This window comes from Bubalus bubalis, chromosome 1, assembly GCF_019923935.1.
Source record: "Bubalus bubalis isolate 160015118507 breed Murrah chromosome 1, NDDB_SH_1, whole genome shotgun sequence".
NCBI lineage: Eukaryota > Metazoa > Chordata > Mammalia > Artiodactyla > Bovidae > Bubalus > Bubalus bubalis.
Window position 1 is genome coordinate 197,350,493 of NC_059157.1, and position 20,236 is coordinate 197,370,728.

Sequence of the window (20,236 nt, forward strand, 5' to 3'; positions counted from 1 at the left end):
CCATGGGACAGAGCTGTCCCTGAGAAGCAGCAGCAATGCCCAGTGCTCCCTCAGTGAGGGGCAGGTGGCTATGTGACTCTTCCTGCTGATGGCTCTGGTGATGCAAGGGCCGATACAGAGAGTGTCCGCATCCCTGAATGCCAGCGAGGAGGCCGGCCGCCTCCGACCAGAGCCTCCGGGCTCTTGGATAAGCAGGAAATAAATTTTCACTAGGCAAAGTCACTGAAATGCTGGCATTTGTCACAGCATATATCGCTACCCCGAACTGGGGCCAGGCGCCAACCGGGGGAACATTCGTGACTCTGCAGCTCCCTTCCCTGGTGCCAACACATGCTGTGTACCCGTATCACCAGCTTCGTCTCCAGACGAGCCGCAAGACCTAAGGAGGCATCTGAGGATGCACACAGCCTGATCTTGACGACATCGCTTGAATCCAGGTGCCTGACCCTGGAGACTTCTGGATGTCTGGCAACCAGCATGAAGTGCTGACCCCGCTCCACACCCCCACGTGCAGGGGAGAACCAGCAGGGAGCCTCAGAGAAATGCAGTGTGTCCTAGCCTTCACACCCAGTCCCCGGTGTCTCTAACCAAACCTCACGATCACTCATCTTCAGGTTCTAGTTTTCTGGTTGGTAAACGCACACAAGCAGGCAATTCACCAGTCAGTTGCCTCCCTGACTATCCCAGGCGCAGAGAGGGCGCAGTTATGCATGCGTTTACCTTCTCTGTGGAATAGTTTACTCTTCAAAGTGGGCAAGGGATCTGCAGCTCATTTTGAAATTCACCAAAACAAAAAATAAGATGGATAAATAGAGGATAAGTAAATATCGCAAAATGATAACAATTGCAGAATCTACGTGGTGGGTGTTATTTGTTTGCTAGGGCGGCCTCAGCAGAGGACCTGAGTGGCTGAAGCAACAGGTAATCACTTTTCACACTTTGGGAATCTAGATAGCGAAGATGAAGGGTCAGGTTTGGTTTCTCCTGTTTCTCTCCTTGGCTTCCAGACGGCTACCTTGCCCTGTGTTCTCTTGGGGCCTTCTTCCCCTTTTCAAACATCCCTGGTGTCTCTGTGTGTGTCCAGATCGCCTCTACTTAAAAGGACACCAGTCAGAGTGGACCGGAGCCACGCGTATGGCCTCGCTTAACCTTAATCACTTCTCTGAGTCACTCAGAGAATTGTAAAGTAACCTTAATCACTCCAAATACAGTCACGTGCTGAGGAAAGGGGGGTTGGGACTCCAACAGACTCATCTCAGGGGAGGGCGAGATACAAGTCAGCCTGTGAGAGTAGGCATCCTGGTGTTCTCTGGACAGTTCTTTCCACTTTTTTTTTTTGGAATGTTGGGGATTTTCTACAATAAAAGTTTTAAAACACAAGGAGACGACAGAGAACCAAAGACACCTCTACAGGGTTAGGAGCGGAGTGGGCCATCCAATGCCCTCGTTGGCTAACATCTGGGTGCTCAGGAGCCGCACGTGGAGCTAGCTAGGCACTGGAGTCGCCTGGAGGGGCCCCGAGTCATTCACCAGGAGACCTTGCGCGAGTAACCGGTCCTCAGGAAGGACGTGAGATGACCATCCTCTTCTGCGCCCCACCCAGGTAAGGCTGCCCAACTTACAAGGATGAAGGAAAGTCACCTCATGGTGGTCACTGTTCCGTAGTAAGTCTCACACCAGAGGCCACGTCTGTGGTTGTGCAGAAGTTTGAGGAGACACACCTCTCTCTCTTCCCATCCCCCACAAGGGGACTTCTCTGGATCTTATCTAAAGAGAGGCATCTGCTTTTTCTGAGTTCCAGTTCTAATTTGACCAAATGGCATGTGGTAAATAGAGAGGAAGGAGGAGGCAGCGCTATTAGGAGGCAAGGGAACATCCAGAAACCTCCCCAAGGCAGGCTGTGCCTTGGCTCTGAATTTGATTAGAGAGGCCGGGATAAATCAGCAAGTCCTATTCAATCTCCTGCTTTGGCTTGACAGGGAGGCCACGTTTCTAAAGTGATTCGGGAGATCTGGCCACAGGTTGCAGGCGAAACCCTCCAGTCACATCGGGCCCAAAGGCTGGGTTGTTTCCCATTTGCTCCGGCAACTGGGGCTCAGTGGAAAGACCCTAGGTTTCCACCAGCTACGTTTCCAGGCCTTCATTCATACGCAGAGACATTTTAGCTCTAAGGACATTTATGATTCAAAATCACGTGGCTCACACAGCCCTTTCCCTAGAACCCCCCCTCCCCACTCCACCGCTTCCAGGAATTGTTACCTGAGGGTCCACAGCAGGTGGGGAGGAGGGAACCAGGGACCCTGGGAGCCCCGGCTGCCTGCTAGTTACCCACTGGCACAGGCAACATTTCTACCCTTTGGTCTCGTGAGTCAATGAAATCCCTGGATTACAGAGCTCGGGGGACCTTGGCTTGACCTGCTTGAACTCAGTTGAACGATAGAGCTTCTCAACTGAGCAAGCTGGCAGAGAATCTTATAAGCAGCGTTATAGTTACGTGGTTCTATCATTCTGGAAATTCCCTGAGATCTGAATTCCCTTCTATAATTTGTGTTTAACAAATATTTCTTATTAAAGTTTTTTCCTTTTAATGCACACTATTTTTAAAAGTCTTTATTGAGTTTGTTACAATATTGTTTCTGTTTCACTTTTTCTTTTTCTTTTTTTGGCCTCAAGGCATGTAGAATCTAGATCCCTGACCAGGGATCAAACCCTGCCTTGGATGGTGGGTTCTTGACTACCTGCACTGCCAAGAAGTCCCTCTAGCAGAGTTTTAAAGACAGAAAAATCCCATCCTGTGCTCCAGGTGAGAGGTTCGCTTTTGTATGTGTATGTGGGATTTTCTTGAATTGTTTACAATAGGTAATACATTCATGTGATTCAAAATTCAGAAAGTATAAACGGCTATACTTGAAAACTCTCGTACCTGTCTCAGTTCCAATTGTTTACTTTCAATTAGTCTCCTGTGTCCTTTTCCATGAATATTTTATGCACAGTGGAGGAAATAGGTATAGTGTTTCCCTCTCTTACTCAAAGGGTTACTTGTAATATAAGACTATATTTCTGATACTATCTCAGTTTCTTTTTTTTTTTAACTTTCTCAGTTTCTTCACAGTATTTCTCATAGTATATTCCATACTACTGTACCGTACAAAATGCATCCACATTCCTTTCTATGGCTTTGGAATAGTCCTTCATTTGGAAGAACCATAGTTTGTTCACCGTGCCCCTTACTATCCTGCATTCGGGTGATTTGCAAACATTTGCTCATACAAACAATGATACAATGAAATAACCTTCTGGGTTTCCCTGGTGGTACAACAGATGAGACTGCCTGCCAACGCAAGGGACACGGTCAGGGAAGATTCCACACGCCCGGGAGCGGCTAAGCCACTGTCACAACAACTGACCCCAACTCTGGAGCTGCAACCACTGAAGCCGGCGTGCCTAGGGCCTGTGCTCTGCACCAAGAGAAGCTGTTGCAATGAGAAGCCCAAGCACTGAAACTAGAGTAGCCTCTGCTTTACGTAGGAGAAAGCCCTCATGCAACGGTGAAGACCCAGCACACCAAAATAAATCAATCTTCTGCATGCATCTTTGTATCATTGGTAAGCGTGTCCATTTGATGAATTTCTAGAATAGAATTGCTTACTCAAAGAGTGTGTGCATTTGTAGTTCTTACACACGATGCCTAATTCATCGCCACAAAGTCCTCATCAAGCCACATTCCATCCCACAAACAGACAATGAGGATATCTGTTTCCACACACCCTCACCAACACACGTGATGTCAGACCTTTGAACATCATCCATCTGACGGATGAAAAATGACACTTCGGTGTGATTATAATTAGCATGTCTCTTAAACTGAATGGGGCTGGGGATATGTTCACATGTTTTAGAGCCATATATATTTATTCCATTTTTCCATTAGTTTGGTGGCCTTCTGTTATAAATTTTTTGAATATATAAAAAAGTAGCACTTTATGATCAGAGAAGGCAATGGCACCTCACTCTAGTACTCTTGCCTGGCAAATCCCATGGACGGAGGAGCCTGGTAGGCTGCAGTCCATGGGGTCGCTAAGAGTCAGACACAACTGAGCGACTTCACTTTCCCTTTTCATTTTCATGCACTGGAGAAGGAAATAGTAACCCACTCCAGTATTCTGCCTGGAGAATCCCAGGGATGGGGGAGCCTGGTGGGCTGCTGTCTATGGGGTCGCCGAGTCGGACACAACTAAAGCGACTTAGCAGCAGTAGCAGCACTTTATGATATGACTTGCAAATATTTCCTCCAGTTTGTTTTGGTCTTTTGATACTGCTTTTTGAATTGTTTTTCTCATACATAACTTTTTTCTTTTTATGTAGTATAATTGATTACAGAAGTCTTTTTTATGGCTTCTGAGTCCTCCTCATTATAGGTCTTCCCCCAAGTTTTCGCCTAATAATTTTATGATTTCATATCTTATGCTATCAATCTTAATTCATTTGTGATTTATTCTGGTGTAAGATGTAAGTTTGTTTGCTTGCTTTCCCGGAGACATTTTATCTGTGACCTAATGCATTGGAGGTCATTAGGAAGGAAACAAAAGGGCATTGCGAGGAAACAAAACCCTTCCTTACTGAAGGTAGCCCACAGACGTCAGCCGTCACACCACCTGGGAACACGCACGGCTGGCCCAGGACTGGAACCCAGATCAGCCGCGTGCTTCCCTTCACTGCTGTGTTCACTCAAATGCCAACCACCTGTGTGCACCCTGGATCCTACCACGGTGACCCGCTTCACTTCTCATGGTTATTTCACTTGTGTTACTTTAATGTCATAAACAGACTATGGGCTTCTCGTGTTAGTCTGTCTTGTGAATCTGCTTGTTCAGTATAATGGTTAAGTATACTGTTAATTATACATGACGTGCTGCAGTCGTGTATGACTCTTTGCGACCCCAAGGACTATACAGTCCAGGGAATTGTCCAGGCCAGAATACTGGAGTGGGTAGCCTAGCCCTTCTCCAGTGGATCTTCCCAAACCAGGGATCAAACCCAGGTCTCCCACATTGCAGGCAGATTCTTTACCAACTGAGCCACAAGGGAAGCCTAAGAATACTGGAGTGAGTAGTCTATCCCTTCTCCAGCAGATTTTCCTGACCCAGGAATCGAACCAGGGTCTCCTGCATTGCAGGCAGCTTTACCAACTGGGCTATCAGGGAAGTCCACGTATAGGAGGAGGTACAATAAAAATTGGTCATTTGATTGATGGGAAGTGTATCAAAATCTGTATATATCAAGTAACAGTCATAATTTAACTTAGAGACAGATGCTATAATAATGATGACAATGATCTGAATCCATTCAAATGGATTTTCTTGTCTCATACAGGAAATAAATAATAAGTGGCAGCAGATGGGTATGTGGCCCCCAAATTGAGCATCTTTGGCAAATCAGTGCACATTTACTGGCATTCCATTTCAAATTTTCATGTTTAATAACTTGTCTCTGATTTCCCTGGAGGTCCCATGCTGGCAGGCCTGGTTGGTGACTTGGCATCGCTGTCCATTTGGAAGGGGGCAAGACCGTCATTCCAGATGCTGTGTGGACAGAGGGCCCGGTTCTCCCGACGTAGACGAACTGAATACAGGAAGTGACTTGTCTACCAGCTAGGGACTACATGGGGTCACACAACTTCCCAAAGGGGGGTCCCCTCAGGCCTGCAGTTTCCTGGGGGCCCCTAGAGTGCTCACCCTAGAGTGCTCACCTGGTCTATGGAACTGAAAGCTTTCTTACTCACAGTTCAGGGGGTTGCCTCTAGGTGGACTCTGCCCATCAGCTCAGGACTCAGTAGCTAAGGCCTTACCCTCGCTGTGGGCCCGTGTTTCTAGGTCATGCCCTCCCAAGTTTCTTCCTTTGATCATCATTGCAACCCCATGAATTATGCGATTCATGGGGTTGCAAAGAGTCAGACACGACCAAGCAACTGAACTGAACTGAACTGATGCCCCCTATTTCCAGGTGAGGGAAACTGAGGCTCTGACAGCCAACATCCTGTGGAGTTGAGTGTCTGAGCCCAGAACTCCGGTTCCGTAGCCCACACTCTTGTGACGGTCCCTGCTCAACCCAGGGTCTGATGGAGACTGAATGCTGAGACCGGACTCCAGTGCCCGGAGCAAATCCATCGTGCCACCAAATAAGAGCAGGTGGGAATAGGGCAGAAATGAAGCAACTCAGGAGGAGGCTAGTGGCCTGGATTCCAACTCTCTCGCTGCCATCTGGAATAACGGTTGCAACCAGTATCTGAGAGCTTAACTATGTTCCCCCTGGAGAAGGAAATGACAACCAACTCCAGTATTCTTGCCTGGAAAATCCCATGGATGGAGGAGCCTGGCAGACTACCGTTGATGGGGTTGGAAAGAGTCGGACACGACTGAGCGACTTTCACATACATACATACAGACATACATAACTATGTTCCAGGCACAATGCAAAGCTCTGTACCTACTACACTGCCATCTGATGAGGCAGGTACTCTCCCCCCCACACACATTTTTCAATTACTGTTTATTGTGTGTTTGCTATGGGCTGGACACAGTGCTCTGCACGCTCAGCATACTCTGTCCTTGCTTCATTGTGATGGCTCTAAGAGATCCAAGTACCTTTTTTGTTGTTGCAGCACCACAGGGCATGTGGGTTAGTTCTCTGACCAGGGATCGAACCTGTGCCCCCTGCAATAGAAATGTGGAGCCCTAACCACTGAATCGCCAGGGAATTCCCAAGAGAAGGGAAATCAAATAAAGCAGAGATCACAATGATAAAGCAGGAAGAGAATGCTTTGAAAAATGAACAAAATGAAAACTAGCCCCTGGACCACCAGGGAAGTCCCCCAAGTACCATTTTAACCCCTGTTTTACTCATGCAGACACTGAGGCTCAGAGATGTTTAGCAACTTTCCCAAGGTCACAGAGCTGTTCTGAGTGGGTTGAAATGGAAACCCAGGTTCCTCTCATTCTGCTCAGTTCCTCTCATCATTTTTTCACAGTAGAGCTGTGGTTCTCAATGAAGGGCAAAGGGTGGGGGAAGCTATTTTGCCCCTCTCCCAAGCAACCTTCTGCAACATCTAGAGACATTTTTGTTGTAACTGAGAAAGGTACTCTTGACTTCTAGAGGGCAGGAGCCAGAGGCAGTGCTTGATTAGTTTCCCAAGGTTGCCATGACAAACTGCCACAAAAAATGGCTTCAGTTCAGTTCAGTCGCTCAGTCGTGTCCAACTCTTTGTGACCCCATGAATTGCAGCACTCCAGGTCTCCCTGTCCATCACCAACTTCCGGAATTCACTCAGACTCACGTCCATCCAGTCGGTGATGCCATCCAGCCATCTCATCCTCTGTCGTCCCCTTCTCCTCCTGCCCCCAATCCCTTCCAGAATCAGAATCTTTTCCAATGAGTCAACTCTTCGCATGACGTGCAAAGTACTGGAGTTTCAGCTTCAGCATCATTCCTTCCAAAGAAATCCCAGGGCTGATCTCCTTTAGAATGGACTGGTTGGATCTCCTTGCAGTCCAAGGGACTCTCAAGAGTCTTCTCCAACACCACAGTTCAAAAGCATCAACTCTTTGGTGCTCAGCTTTCTTCACAGTCCAACTCTCACATCCATACATGACCACAGGAAAAACCATAGCCTTGACTAGACGGACCTTTGTTGGCAAAGTAACATCTCTGCTTTTCAATATGCTATCTAGGTTGGTCATAACTTTCTTTCCAAGGAGTAAGCGTCTTTTAATTTCATGGCTGCAGTCACCATCTGCAGTGATTTTGGAGCCCCCCAAAATAAAGTCTGGCACTGTTTCCACTGTTTCCCCATCTATTTCCCATGAAGTGATGGGACCAGATGCCTTAAGACAACAAAAATTTGTTCTCTCAATTTTGAAAGCTAGAAGTCCAAAATGAAGGCGTTGCCAAGGCCATACTCCTTCTGAAGGTTCTAGGGAAGACGCTTTCCTAGCATCTCATGGCTCCCAGCAATCCTTGGCATTCCCTGCCCTTAGCTTTACCATTCCAGTCTCTTCCTGGATCTTCACGTGGCCTTCTTCCCTGGGTCTGGTGTGGCTTCTCCTCTTTGTACAAGGACAACAGTCGTTTGATTCAAGGTCAACCCTAAATCCAAGATGACTTAATCTCAAGATCTGTAACTAATTGCATCTGCAAAGATCTGTGTTTCAAACAAAGTCACATTCTGAGATTCCAGATGGATATGAATGTTCAGGGATGCTTTTCAGCCACCACACTGTTAAGTACCCTTCAAGGACAACCTCCCACAGCACATATTTATTTCAAAATATCACAGTGCTGAGGTTGGGAAATGCTGCTTCAGAGAGAGGCATTTCTTCTCTGGGAAATAGGAGAATGGTCTCTACTAATCACAAAAAGGGTCTCAGAGCAGCTTCAAGTCCAGAGACCAGAGGCAGTTACTCTTATTAATCCCATTTTACAGAGGTGGAAACTGAGGTGTTCCCCAAATCAAACTGAGACCACTAGGCCAAGATCATTTAGCTACTGGGGTCACGAAGCTGTCACTAAAGACCAGAGCTGTCTGTACATGGACCCCCAAGGCTTTTCCTGCCAAAAGTGAGCTCTCAGGTACCAAAGCTCTGAAGAGAAATGTGGGCCGAGACCCCTTCTTTGTGGAGGAGCTAATTCTGTAAATCAGCAAGTGACTTGTGAGCCACTGAGTCAGACTAAGTCTACGGCAAGACGGAGCCCTGGAATCTGGTCCATTCTTTCGTTTTACAGTTGAGGACACTGTAAAAGAACAGATGGCTGGTCCCACAGGACACATGTCCCAGAGGCGGCGGCAGGTCAGAGAGAGAACCCGGGTTCCCCCAGTTCAACCTCAGGGCCTTGGTGCTTCGCTGCAGCACCTCTCAGGGGAACCTGAGTGTAAACGGCCTGATGGCTAACTCTCCCCTCGCCGCCACCTTCTAGCTGGGCCTGGACAAGAGAAGCTGAGCTGCAGGCCCCAAGCTGGTCGGGCAGGTGTCCCGTGCGACAGAGGAGTTGAGGGCTGGGCAGTCAACTCCCATAATTAAAAAAAGAAAAGGAAACCTGTTACTCAGGTGCTCTGAGGAAAGCGCCTCCAGGACCTGCGTCTTCCCCGACAGCCTCTGGGCCTCCCGTCAGGGGCGGAGGCGGGGCGTGGGGGAGCGCCACCCGACATCCTCTGCGCCTCACGTCACGGGCGGAGGCGGGGCGTGGGGGAGCAACACCCGACATCCTCTGCGCCTCACGTCACGGGCGGAGGCGGGGCGTGGGGGAGCAACACCCGACATCCTCTGCGCCTCAGTCACGGGCGGAGGCGGGGCGTGGGGCAGCTACACCCAGGCCCACGGCCTCCATGAGCTCTTGTCACAGGCGGAGGCGGGGCGTGGGGGAGCGCCACCCGACATCCTCTGCGCCTCAGGTCACGGGCGGAGGCGGGGCGTAGGGGAGCGCCACCCGACATCCTCTGCGCCTCAGTCACGGGCAGAGGCGGGGCGTGGGGGAGTGCCACCCGACATCCTCTGCGCCTCACGTCACGGGCGGAGATGGGGCGTGGGGCAGCTACGCCCAGGCCCACGGCCTCCATGAGCTCTTGTCACAGGTGGAGGCGGGGCGTGGGGGAGCGCCACCCGGCATCCTCTGCGCCTCACGTCAAGGGCGGAGGCGGGGCGTGGGGGAGCGCCACCCAGGCCCACGGCCTTCCCTCAGGATGCTCCTCCCTGCCGTTGACCTTCCCTGGGCCCCGCTCAGCTCTCAGGAGGACAGGCAGGAGGGTTGTCTTCCCTCGGAACCGCCCCCCACCACACACACAGACATCCTGCACATTAACCTCAACAGCAGAGAACCTGGCTCCCGGAAGACCACAGAGAATCTGGAGGCCTTTTGGTGGTGGGGTCACCCTGTGAGGTCCACCCCAACACAGGATCTCGGAAAACCAGCCAGTTCTGTTTGGGCACAGAAGGCAGCCTGGTTTCAACTGTCAACGGTAAGGACACGCCTACAGGCCCCTCACAGAAGAGACGAGTTCAGCCCAGAGTCACAGTAAGGTAAGAAAGCCCCAGTCCGGCAGGTAGGCCTCTACAGGTAGGACGGCCATCATCGCCACATCCCCTACCCTCTCGGTTCGCCGAGACCGGCATGCCAGGTCTGAGACCCCGAAGGTCCTTCCTGGAGCGTGTAGCCCCAGACAGAACTACCAGTTGCAGCAGGAAAGCTCCAGGGCTTTCTCCAGGCTCCTCAGAAAGACACCAAGAAAGCCAGGTGAGCAGCGGCAGGATGCCTGAGGAGGCCCGGAAGGGGAAGAGCCTGTCCCAGTCCCATTCACAGTCCCTTCTTTCCTCTCTGTTTTCAGATCTGGTTCCTGGTGCAGACCCCCCAGCAGCCACCAGGCCCCCCTTCAGCTGTCTCACCTCCCAGCACATGCCTCCCACTTGTGCTTGTGCCCGTTGCCCTGGAGACCTAAGTGCGGGCTTGAATGGAGTCTAACACACCCAGCGGGGAGATGGAATAGGGCCAGGTGTATTTTTAAAGCTGGTCATCACAAGAAGAGCCTCCTTCCCTGGTCACTGGGTCCCTGCTTCACGGACTGGCTCACAAATGCAAAACGGCTAAACGCTGAGCCTCTTGCATGGCTTTAACCTACTGGGTAGTTTAAGCAGAAAGTTATCGTCTGTATTGTATTTCGGACTTCTGCCTTTTGACACACTCATGATCTGCTGGCGTGTGTAGTCACTGTGAGATTCTGGAAATAATGAGAGAAAGGCTGACACATCACACACCAGGCGCTTCTTAAAGTTCTTTGTGTTCGTAATTAGCCCACTTAATCTTCACAACTGCTCTGTGAGTGAGATCCTAGTCTGAGCCCCATTTTACAGTTAGGGACACTGAGGCACATAGAGGGCAATTGGTCTGCCCAACACCACGAAGCTAAGGGAGACACAAGAGTTGAACCTAAGCAGCATGACACCAGACGCCCCACTCCTAATCAATGGGCCCTTCTGCCTCTGCAACATTCTGCCCAGACAGTCCTGATTTGGAAATCTGGCCCTGGCCCTGTGCAACCTCAGGGAAGTGTCTACACCTCTCTGAGTGTAGTTCCCCTTTTGGTAACACGGGGTTACTAATGTCTTGTGAACGTGTAATCAGAAGTCAGGTATGTAAAGAGTCTAGCAGATAAGTAGTGCTCTATGCAAGGTAGCTTTATTGCTGTTAGTGGGGCTCCCTTGGCAGCTGGACCCCAGCGCTGGTATCGCAGCAGCGGGTGCTGAGCCATAACTGCTACTGTCCAGAGGGGTGGGCGGGCAGGCAACTGCACGAGGTCCAGCAGTACCACGGCTGCTGCGTTAACGAGTCCACTGCCGTAGCTCTCAGCAATCACCAGGCTCGAGGGCTTCCAGCTCCTGCCACAAGCCCCTGGGCCTTTGCCGGAGGGCTTCTCCAGCAGTGGATGTCACCTGCGAAGCATGTCCCCAGGAGCTGGTGGGTGAGCATCCAGTCCCCTGTCTCTCTGAGGTCCCAAGAGGTCTGAGCGCCAGCTGCCCCCAGCCAGAGTCTGCTCGTGACCTCCCCCAGCATCGACTGCCTTCCCTTCCCTGTCTGGATTCCCAGTGCCCTGCTGGGATCACCCACCCAAACACACCACGTGCACCCAGATCCTTGTCTTAGGGTCAGCTCTAGAAGTGAAAGTGAAGTCACTCAAGTCATGTCTGACTCTTTGCAACACCATGGACTGTAGCCTGCCAGGCTTCTTCGTCCATGAAATTTTCCAGGCAAGAGTACTGGCATGGGTTGCCATTTCCTTCTCCAGGGTATCTCTCCTACCCAGGGATTGAACCCAGGTCTCCTGCACTGCAGGCAGACGCTTTACCCTCTGAGAGGGATCCAAATGATGATAGTATCCACATGCCTCTGATCCCGATGTCCTTAAAGAAAGTCCTCGGAAGACCCTCTACACAGTGGAAAAAGCAACTGTGGGAGAAAAACTGATTACTGGCTCCCAAAAAGGTCCAGACTCTAATTCCCAGAACCTGTAAAGGTTACCTTAAATGACAAAAGGAACTTTGCAGGTGGGATTAAACTAGGAAATTTAGGATAGACTACCTGAGCACGCCACAGATGTAATCACAAGTGTCCTGATAAGAGAGAGGTCGAGGAAGACTGGCACAGAGGAGGGAGGCCGTGTGACCCGGGAGTGGCCATAGGAAACAAATGCAGGAACTCAGAGGCAAACGGGCAGCGGTCCTCAAAGCACGGCCCAGGGGCCAGCAGGATTAGCAGTACCTGGCATCTCATTAGAACTGCAAACCCCCGAGCCCCACTGCAGGCTCCCGCATCAGAACATCCGAGGGTGGGCCCAGCAGCCTGGCTTAACAAACCTTCCCAGTGACTCTGGTGCTGGCTGTAATGGTTAACCATGGCCAGACATGAGCATCACCGTGGGATCACTCACCACTCACTCTCCATGCCTGATCTTATACCCCAGAGAGTCTGATGCAATTGGTCTGTTTGGCCAGGACACTGGGTACTTACAATACATCCCAGGTGAGTCTCATGTCTCTCCGAGGAGAACCAGTGCTGCAGTATGAGAACCACTGATCCAGAATGTTAAGTTTCAAACTGAGCTTTGTAGAGTTGGGACTTCTGGAAAAATGTCAAGACGGATAAAGAAGGAGGGAGCAAAGTCCAAAACAGCGGGATGGGGCCAGACAGGCGGCGGTAAGGAGGAAGGCAGCCCAATTGTGAGATGGGAGCGTGCAGTGGGGACTCAAGAGCCGACAGTTGTTTTGTATCAGGATGTGGGTCAGGATGGCCAGGCAGCCCTGGTTTCCAAGAGGTCTTTTTGGTTTTTAAGAGACATCAGAAATACACTTTTAGGACCCTCCGGAGTTGGTGATGGACAGGGAAGCCTGATGTGCTGCAGTCCATGGGGTTGCAAAGAGTTGGACACGACTGAGAGACTGAACTGAACGGGTGGCTTCATTGGTAAAGAATCTCCTGCCTGTCAGTGCAGGAGACATGGGTTTGATCCCTGATCCGGGAAGATGCCACACGCCATGGAGCAACTATGCCTGTGTGCCACAACTATGGAGCCCATGTTCTGCAGCCACTGAAGCTCTCACACCCTAGAGCCTGTGCTCAGCAACAAGAGAAGCCACCACGATGAAAAACCCTCGTGCCAAACTAGAGAGAAGCCCCTTCTCTCCACAACCAGAGAAAAGCCCGCATGCAGCAATGAAAACCCAGCACAGCCAAAAATAAAATTACTTTTAAAAAACAAGTAATTTTTTAAAATTGTTAAGTAACTTGATTTTTAAATGTTAGCAAACAAGGCAACTAAAAAATTTTTATCTCTTTTTTTTTATTGGTACTGCAACACAAAGGCTGGGTACAGAGCCACATGAAGACTGGACGTGGTCCTCGGGCAGCTGGTTTGCTGCAGGGGTCTTTCATTCACCCCTTGGGCCCAGGAGACTAGTCTTCTCAGGATGACAGCAGGAACTCCGCGGGAAGAAAGTATTTTTCTGCTCACTGCTGCATCCCAGCTCCAGGTATAGAGTTGGGCCTTATTTAGTGTTTATTGAATGAATACATTTAAATTTATTGTCTTATAGCAATCCTGTGAGATTATTGTACCCACTTTACAGATGAGGAAATCGGGACTCATACCACAATTATTATGTGAACATCCAACAATCACACAGGATTCAAACTCAAGACCCCCTCAGGAGGGACAACTGTGAAGAGCAAATACACTTGCAGCTGTGAAAAAGTCTGGCAAAAGAAGGGTCTGGGGTGCTTGGTACCAGTTATAAGAGCAATGAGAGCGAGCAGCAGTTACCATGTGAACCGCATTTCAGGAAGACTGGTCACCTGCCTACATGGTGACTCATTCTGTGTCACAGGGATTTCTGTCCCTCCTGGAGCTGTCGTTTTTGTATGGTTGTGGGTCTGAGGGGACTTCCCAGGTGGTGCTATCGGTAAAGGACCCGTCTGCCAGTGCAGGAGATGCAGGAGACGTGGGTTCCATCCCTAGGTTGGGAAGATCCCCTGGAGAAGGGAATGGCAACCCACTCAGATATTCTTGCCTGGAGAATCCCACAGACAGAGGAGCCTGGTGGGCTACAGTCCATGGGGTCACAAAGAGTTGGACATGACTGAAGTGACTTAGTGTGCATGCATGTGCATGGGTCTGCGGAAAGCAGGCTTGGGTAGGGTGAATGACAGTGTCAGACTTGACCCAGCTAACCTGAAGAGGAAGTCGTCATCTTTCACTCCCACTTCTTTCTGAGCTGAGAGGCATCTACTGCTTTATTAGGAGTCTTAGGGTGGGGCGAAGTGGGCAAGCTGGGACCCCTGGAGGGCCCTCTAATTTAAGAACCCTCTCTGATTATATTATCCAGAGGAAATATGGGGAGCTAAATCGGAGGAGACGGCTGGGAAGTACATTACAGAACATTAAACAACAGTCGACCAGCTTCAGACACAAATAAATGGCCTGTAATCTACTGCCAAGAACACAATCGGTCCCGAGCGGTGGCCTGGCTGGCTTCCAGGTAGGGGAGTGCAGGGCTGGACACCAGTCCTATAGGCCATGAAATCCTGCCCTGGTACCGTCCCAGCACCCACAGGAGAAGACTGAGGCAGCCAGACAAACCTCACAAGTGTCCCTGTGACCTCACTCTTCAGGACTGGATGTGGGCCTTCTCCTCTCCATCTTGTCCTGAACCCTGGACCCAAGCATCACCTGGTGAGCTCCTGCCTGCTTGAGAAATCCTGTGATGCAGAAGGGAAGCCACGTGTGTCTCTGGGCAGAGCTGACTGGTTCATACCCTGGAGAGAATGTCTGTGAAATGCTGGTGCTCTGGCTCCAGGAAGCCTCATCCCCCACATGCCCTGGTTGATGCCCACCTGACCAAAGCACACTTTGGCTTAGAACTTTAACTCCCCTTATAGCACACATGGGCTTCCCAGGGGATGCTAATGGTAAAGAACCCTCCTGCCAATGCAGAAGATATAAGAGACACGAGTTTGATCCCTGAGTCAGGGAAATCCCCTGGAGGAGGGCATGGCAACCCACTCCAGTGTTCTTGCCTGGAGAATCCCATGGACAGAGAAGCCTGATGGGCTGCAGTCCATAGGTCAAAAAGAGATGGACGTGACTGTAGTGACTTAGTACACACACACACACACACACACACACACACACATATACGACACACATAACCTCTAAAGAAAGATAAACCTGTTCCCTGGCAAGTCATTCACACTTTAGTATGAATTCATCATGTCAATCTTTTGCTAAAGGCACTGATAATCCTGAGGAGAAGGTGAGAAAGTTTGGAGAATACAGACCTGGAACTGGATTTTTGGAGGCTGGGGTATACATAGGACTTTAAAAGCTAGTATCACTGTCTATCCATGGCCATAGCAGATTTGGCCTATGTTGGTAAGAGCCCTGGAATTAGAGTCAGTGGATAGGTTCCAGGCTCCAGCTCTCCCAACACCAGCTGTGCCATCTTGGGTGGTCACTTAACCTCTCTGAGCCTTCATTGCTCCTGCTGAAAAGCAGGAATGAGACCACACCCATCCCAGATGCTGTGAGAGTTGCAGAGATTGAAGTGTGTGACAGGCCTGTCCTCCTATAAATATCACCATCCTTGAGTCTGTGCCACCACATTCTAGAAACTGCACAATGACAGAGCCACGTCTGTGGATGGACCCTTGGGCTGAGTGAGTGCACAGACCACCGTGATTCCAGCTGGGCCCGCCAGACCCAAGCCAGATCAGCTGACCCTTAGCTGACCCACAGACACATGCGCTTCAACAATAAACAACTGTTGCTCAGCCACTGCGTGTTATGGTGGTTTATCACCCAGCAAGGATTGAAATGATACACCAGAAGTTAGGGCTTCTGACACTTTCTATTTTAGGGCCACGTTCAGTAGAAGTTAATATACCTGACACATCTCTGCCTTCTTAAGCAAAATAAAGCGAACACAATTTTCACAATCTTCACTGGGTCATTCACGTTCATCACAGTGCCAACCAGTCAACGAGCTACAAGTCGATGGTGCCTTTGCAGACAACATGCAGAACAGAGGCTCTAGAAATAATTCCAACCTGCTGTCCTTTTTGATCAAAAGGATTATTCCCTTGGTTCTTTACCCTTTCTCTGGTGATCTGTTGTGTCAGCTGTCTCTGTGTTTGTGTCGTCACTGTGTCTGTTTAAAGTAGCGGCCCCTGTTAGACCCTAGTGTATGGTGCTCAGCTACCTCACCACGCCCGAGAAGCCTGCCCTCCCAGCCTTCTGAGTGCTCCCAGGCTTGCAGTGGGGCCTGAGCTCATCTCCGGGCATCCGACGCGGGTGCTGCAGCACTGGAACGGCTATCATTGGTTGCAGCCTCTTGGATGCCGTTTGCTCCCTTCCTGGGCCTCTCGGGGACCCGGCAGTGGGGCTGCCAGGCCCTGACCATCTGCTTCAGAGCTGTGCTGTGTCTGGGGGTGCTGGAGGCCAGTCTTTCCTGAAGAGAGTGAAGGAAAGGACCAGGCTTCCTCCATCTTGGCCCGCCTCTCCCCGGCCCGGCTTGTCTCGTGCCCCGCATGGCACTGAGCACAGAGCCTGAGCACACAGCAGGCACCCCCTGAGCTACGGCGGGCGGAGTGAAAGGGCTTCCTGGTGGCACTTCTCACTGTGTGCACAGGGCTGGGCTTCTTCAGAAGAGTGAGCTTCTGGATACAGACTGTTTCACATCAGATTGCTGGAAAATTGTTTTCAAAAAGTTAAAGTTCTCCTGTGTTTAAGGAACAAGTTCCCATTTCTGAACTGTGCTCTCTGGTGACCTGATGACAGGGACAAGGCAGAGTGACTCCATGGGAGGAAGAAGATGTTCTTTTGTTCCGTTGAGCTGACACCTCAATGACTTTCCCTAGAGCAACCCCCGTCATTTTACCAAATGTCCAAAGACCACCAGAAGATCTGGATTTAGCAGCTCACGACGAAGGGCCTCTGGATGGGTGGGCTAACTCTTCTTAGTTCCCAGTTCTTCACTCAACCAGGGGCTGATGCCTACGACTGCATTGGGGGCTCCCTTGCCCCGGCTTCCAGTTGGGCTTGGCCCAGGGGAGGCACTGCCAGTAGGTGGTTGGGTTGGAGGAATGGGTTGGAGTGGTCTGGGGATGCTGTCCGCTTTGGGTCCCTCTTTAACAAAAGCTCCTGCTCAGCAACTCCTCCTCTAAGTCCCAACTCTCCCGGGATCCAGTTCCCGCTTCTCCCTCAAGCACAGGGTGGGAAAGGCTCCTGGAGTTGCTAATTTTCAGCCTCCCTTCTGGGCTCCCTTACGCCCACCCACACCTCTGAATGCTGTCCCCTCATTCAAGTCTCAGTCCCTTGGTCTTCCACCATTACCCTGACTGAGCAGTCTGTACCAGGTCTCACGTAAGAGATGTCTAAGCCATGCTGAGCCTCTCTTGAGGGCCAGGAGTTCAAAAACACCCCAAGGTTCTCTTCTCTCCAGCTTTCGGAACTTGTTAGCCACTTTGGCTGCCTCTAAATTAAGTCATGCGAAAGCAAGGCAGACTCCAGCCTACAGGTGAGAAGAGTTTTCACTCCCTCATTGACTCATCCAGTCACCAAATAGTTATTGGACACCTCCCCGCTATTTCCCTGGGGAATTAGGAGTAGTGGCCAAGATTGTGTAGTGCCTGCCCACCTGGTGCTCACAGTCTAATGCCAACCACCTCCCAGGAGCCAGAGAGCACCTCCCCCCAACACCCCAGATCAGGGCTGGAACCACAAGACTGAGTTTCCTCGAGTCCTGAGACTTCAGCAGATTCTCAAAGGAGCAAGCTAGGTTGAGAACCGCCAAACAGACCAAAGGAACCATGGCCCTTCACACCTGACTTGGGGAGTAAAGACCTTCTCACTCCCAGAAGCCCTGCGCTCTCCGCTTGAATGGGGGGAGAGGGTGAAGACACACACCCATGGCAGCCTGGCCATCTGCTGTTTCCTGCCCCCCAACATTCTCCACCAGCTCCCATCCCCTCCTCTAGCTCCCCTGCGTGTTTATAATTCGCCCCACGCCCTTCTCTGAGCCCTTCCCTAGGGGCCCACAAGCGTTGGCAGCTCAGTATGTCAGCAGAGCGTTGTTATGAATCGACGGGGCTGGGCACTGGGAGGGAGCCATGTCCTGCCTCCGGGGAGCCTGCATCCAGCAAAGCGAGGGACAGGGCAATTCCTGCCTCAACTCGGACATGTCTGAGACTCGCGTTGGAGGCCTTACAGAAACAGCTTTCTCTGCAAAGAGTCAAGGGTGACTGAGGTGAGCTGAGGGGGGAGGTGAGGGTCCAGGCTGTCAAGCCTGGGGTGTGTCCTCAGGAAACATCCGAGTTTCCTCAGAAAGGTTGACACAGGCCAGCCAGTAACCCAATACTTCCCCTGTCCAGGGTTGGGCAGGACAAGGGCACCAGCCTGGAGCCCTCTGGAGAAGTTGTCGGGCTGCGGGCTCAGAGAGCCCCCTTGACCACCCAGCGCTTCAGGTGTCCACTCTGCGGCCCCGTCCCCCTCTCCCTGAGAAGCCCCCTTCAGGGAGAAAGTTTGACGGGAAAGGAGACAGCACTGGAGAGACTGGAGACCTGGTCCCAAGGTTGCAGGGGCCCCGAGACCCCCAAGAGAACCAGTGGGACACCCCTCACGGCAGGCCAGCCTGCAGGACAGCGGGCCCCTGTGGGCCGAGCGCCCCCCGCCCCAGGGAACGGGGTCAGGGGTGCATTGATGGCAACGTCTGGACTCACTTCCCTCACTTGCACATCTGTCTCTGTGACGCTCCCCATGATTCCTGACCAAAACGCCATCCCGCGGCAAGTGAAGCAGTCTGTTCAGGGGTCCCGGGCTCTGAGCAGCTGCTGGGGACAGGCACAGAAGGGGTGTTCCCACAAGGACAGCCAGCCACGACCCCAGGCCGTTCCCAGCCAGCCCCCCTCCAGCCCGAGGCGCCGCGGCCAGGCCTCCTCCCTCCCGGGCCGGGGACTACGGAGGGGAGACGGGGCGGTTGTGGCCCCGCTTTACCTGCTGAAATCGGGAGCACGCTGGTGAGGAAAGTGGGCTGAGACACAATGAAGCGGAAGAAAAGCTGAAGATAAATTCCCAGAGTCACTGGATGCAGGACAAGCATGCTGGCTGCGGTCTGGAAAGTGTCAAGTTCTCAAAGCAGGGCTGCAGGGAGCCTGGCTTATCTCTGCTTTGTCTTCCTCTTGCATTGGCCTCTCTCTCTCTGCCTCTCTCTCTCTCCTTCTCTGCCTCTCTCTCTCTCTCCCTCCGTCTCCCTCCCCTCTCTCCTTTCCCCATGCCTTTACCAAGAAAGAATGCCAACCATTTCCCACTAAACCTCCTCCGTACTACACAGGGTTATATTTATCTTAACCCGGGATCAAATGCCCATGTTAAAATTAAGATATCTGAATTTTCTTTTCTGCAGACTATGGAAAGAGGCCACTGAAGAAGTGACTTTAAAAAAAAAAAAAAGGGCAGTAAAATCTCAAATGTCCCCTAGAAGTGGTCCTCAAGGGCAGACAGACTTCTTGATTGATCATCCACCAGCGCCTGCCCCCTCCCAAGCAAGGTGCTCTGCAGATCCCAGAGTCAACTCAGACTCTCAGGATTCAAACTGAATTCCATGGAGACAAAGCCTTCTGCTGTCAGCCTGTGACACTTTGACCCACTGGGGGACAAATGTTATGTTGACCGTGGATTTTTTTCTTTAATTATCCAATAAAAAGTGGCGGGGTGGGGGGAGGGTTTGTGATGGTGGTAGTGGTGAATTTATATTTTCCAAAACAGCTTTCTTTCTCCATTAAAAAGTGCTTATTTTCTCTCTACTATTTCTAACCTTTTTTTAAAAAAAAGAATTTGTAACCTTTTATCTATGCAAAGCAATGAGTGGATTCTAAAGCAAATGATTATTGATCATAGTGCATTAGGGAAATAACATCACTGACTTGACTTTGGCTAAGCAAAATTCTTCAAATAAAATGTCACATCCTTCAATGAATCCTCTTATGAGCTTATAGAGACTGTTAAAGAGATCTTTAGGTCTCTCTATATAAATAATTAAAATAATAATCCACAGAGATGCTCATTTTGCTTTAATCTACATAACATACTCCCAGTCCCTCATGGGAACTAATTCACACCCTGAGAAAACCATAATACAAAAAG

General features: G+C 50.8%; 1 protein-coding gene and 1 long non-coding RNA gene across 3 annotated transcripts in view; one reads left to right on the top strand and one right to left on the bottom strand.

Annotated features, from left to right (window-relative positions):
* Positions 1–19,502, bottom strand: part of COLQ (collagen like tail subunit of asymmetric acetylcholinesterase) — a 66,069-nt gene extending 46,567 nt beyond the window's left edge. Inside the window, exon 1 of one of the 2 annotated variants that reach the window (XM_006061498.4) lies at positions 19,088–19,502. In XM_006061498.4, coding sequence (XP_006061560.2) covers positions 19,088–19,193 — 106 coding nt within the window. In that variant the 5' untranslated portion in view covers positions 19,194–19,502. The remainder of the gene's footprint in view (positions 1–19,087) is intronic. The other variant, XM_006061497.4, reaches the window with a different exon arrangement.
* LOC102395979 lies at positions 18,207–19,549 on the top strand. The gene is made up of 2 exons (XR_327806.3): positions 18,207–18,341; positions 19,497–19,549. It is a non-coding gene; the product is annotated as an uncharacterized LOC102395979 (long non-coding RNA).
* The last annotated feature ends 687 nt before the right edge of the window (positions 19,550–20,236 follow it).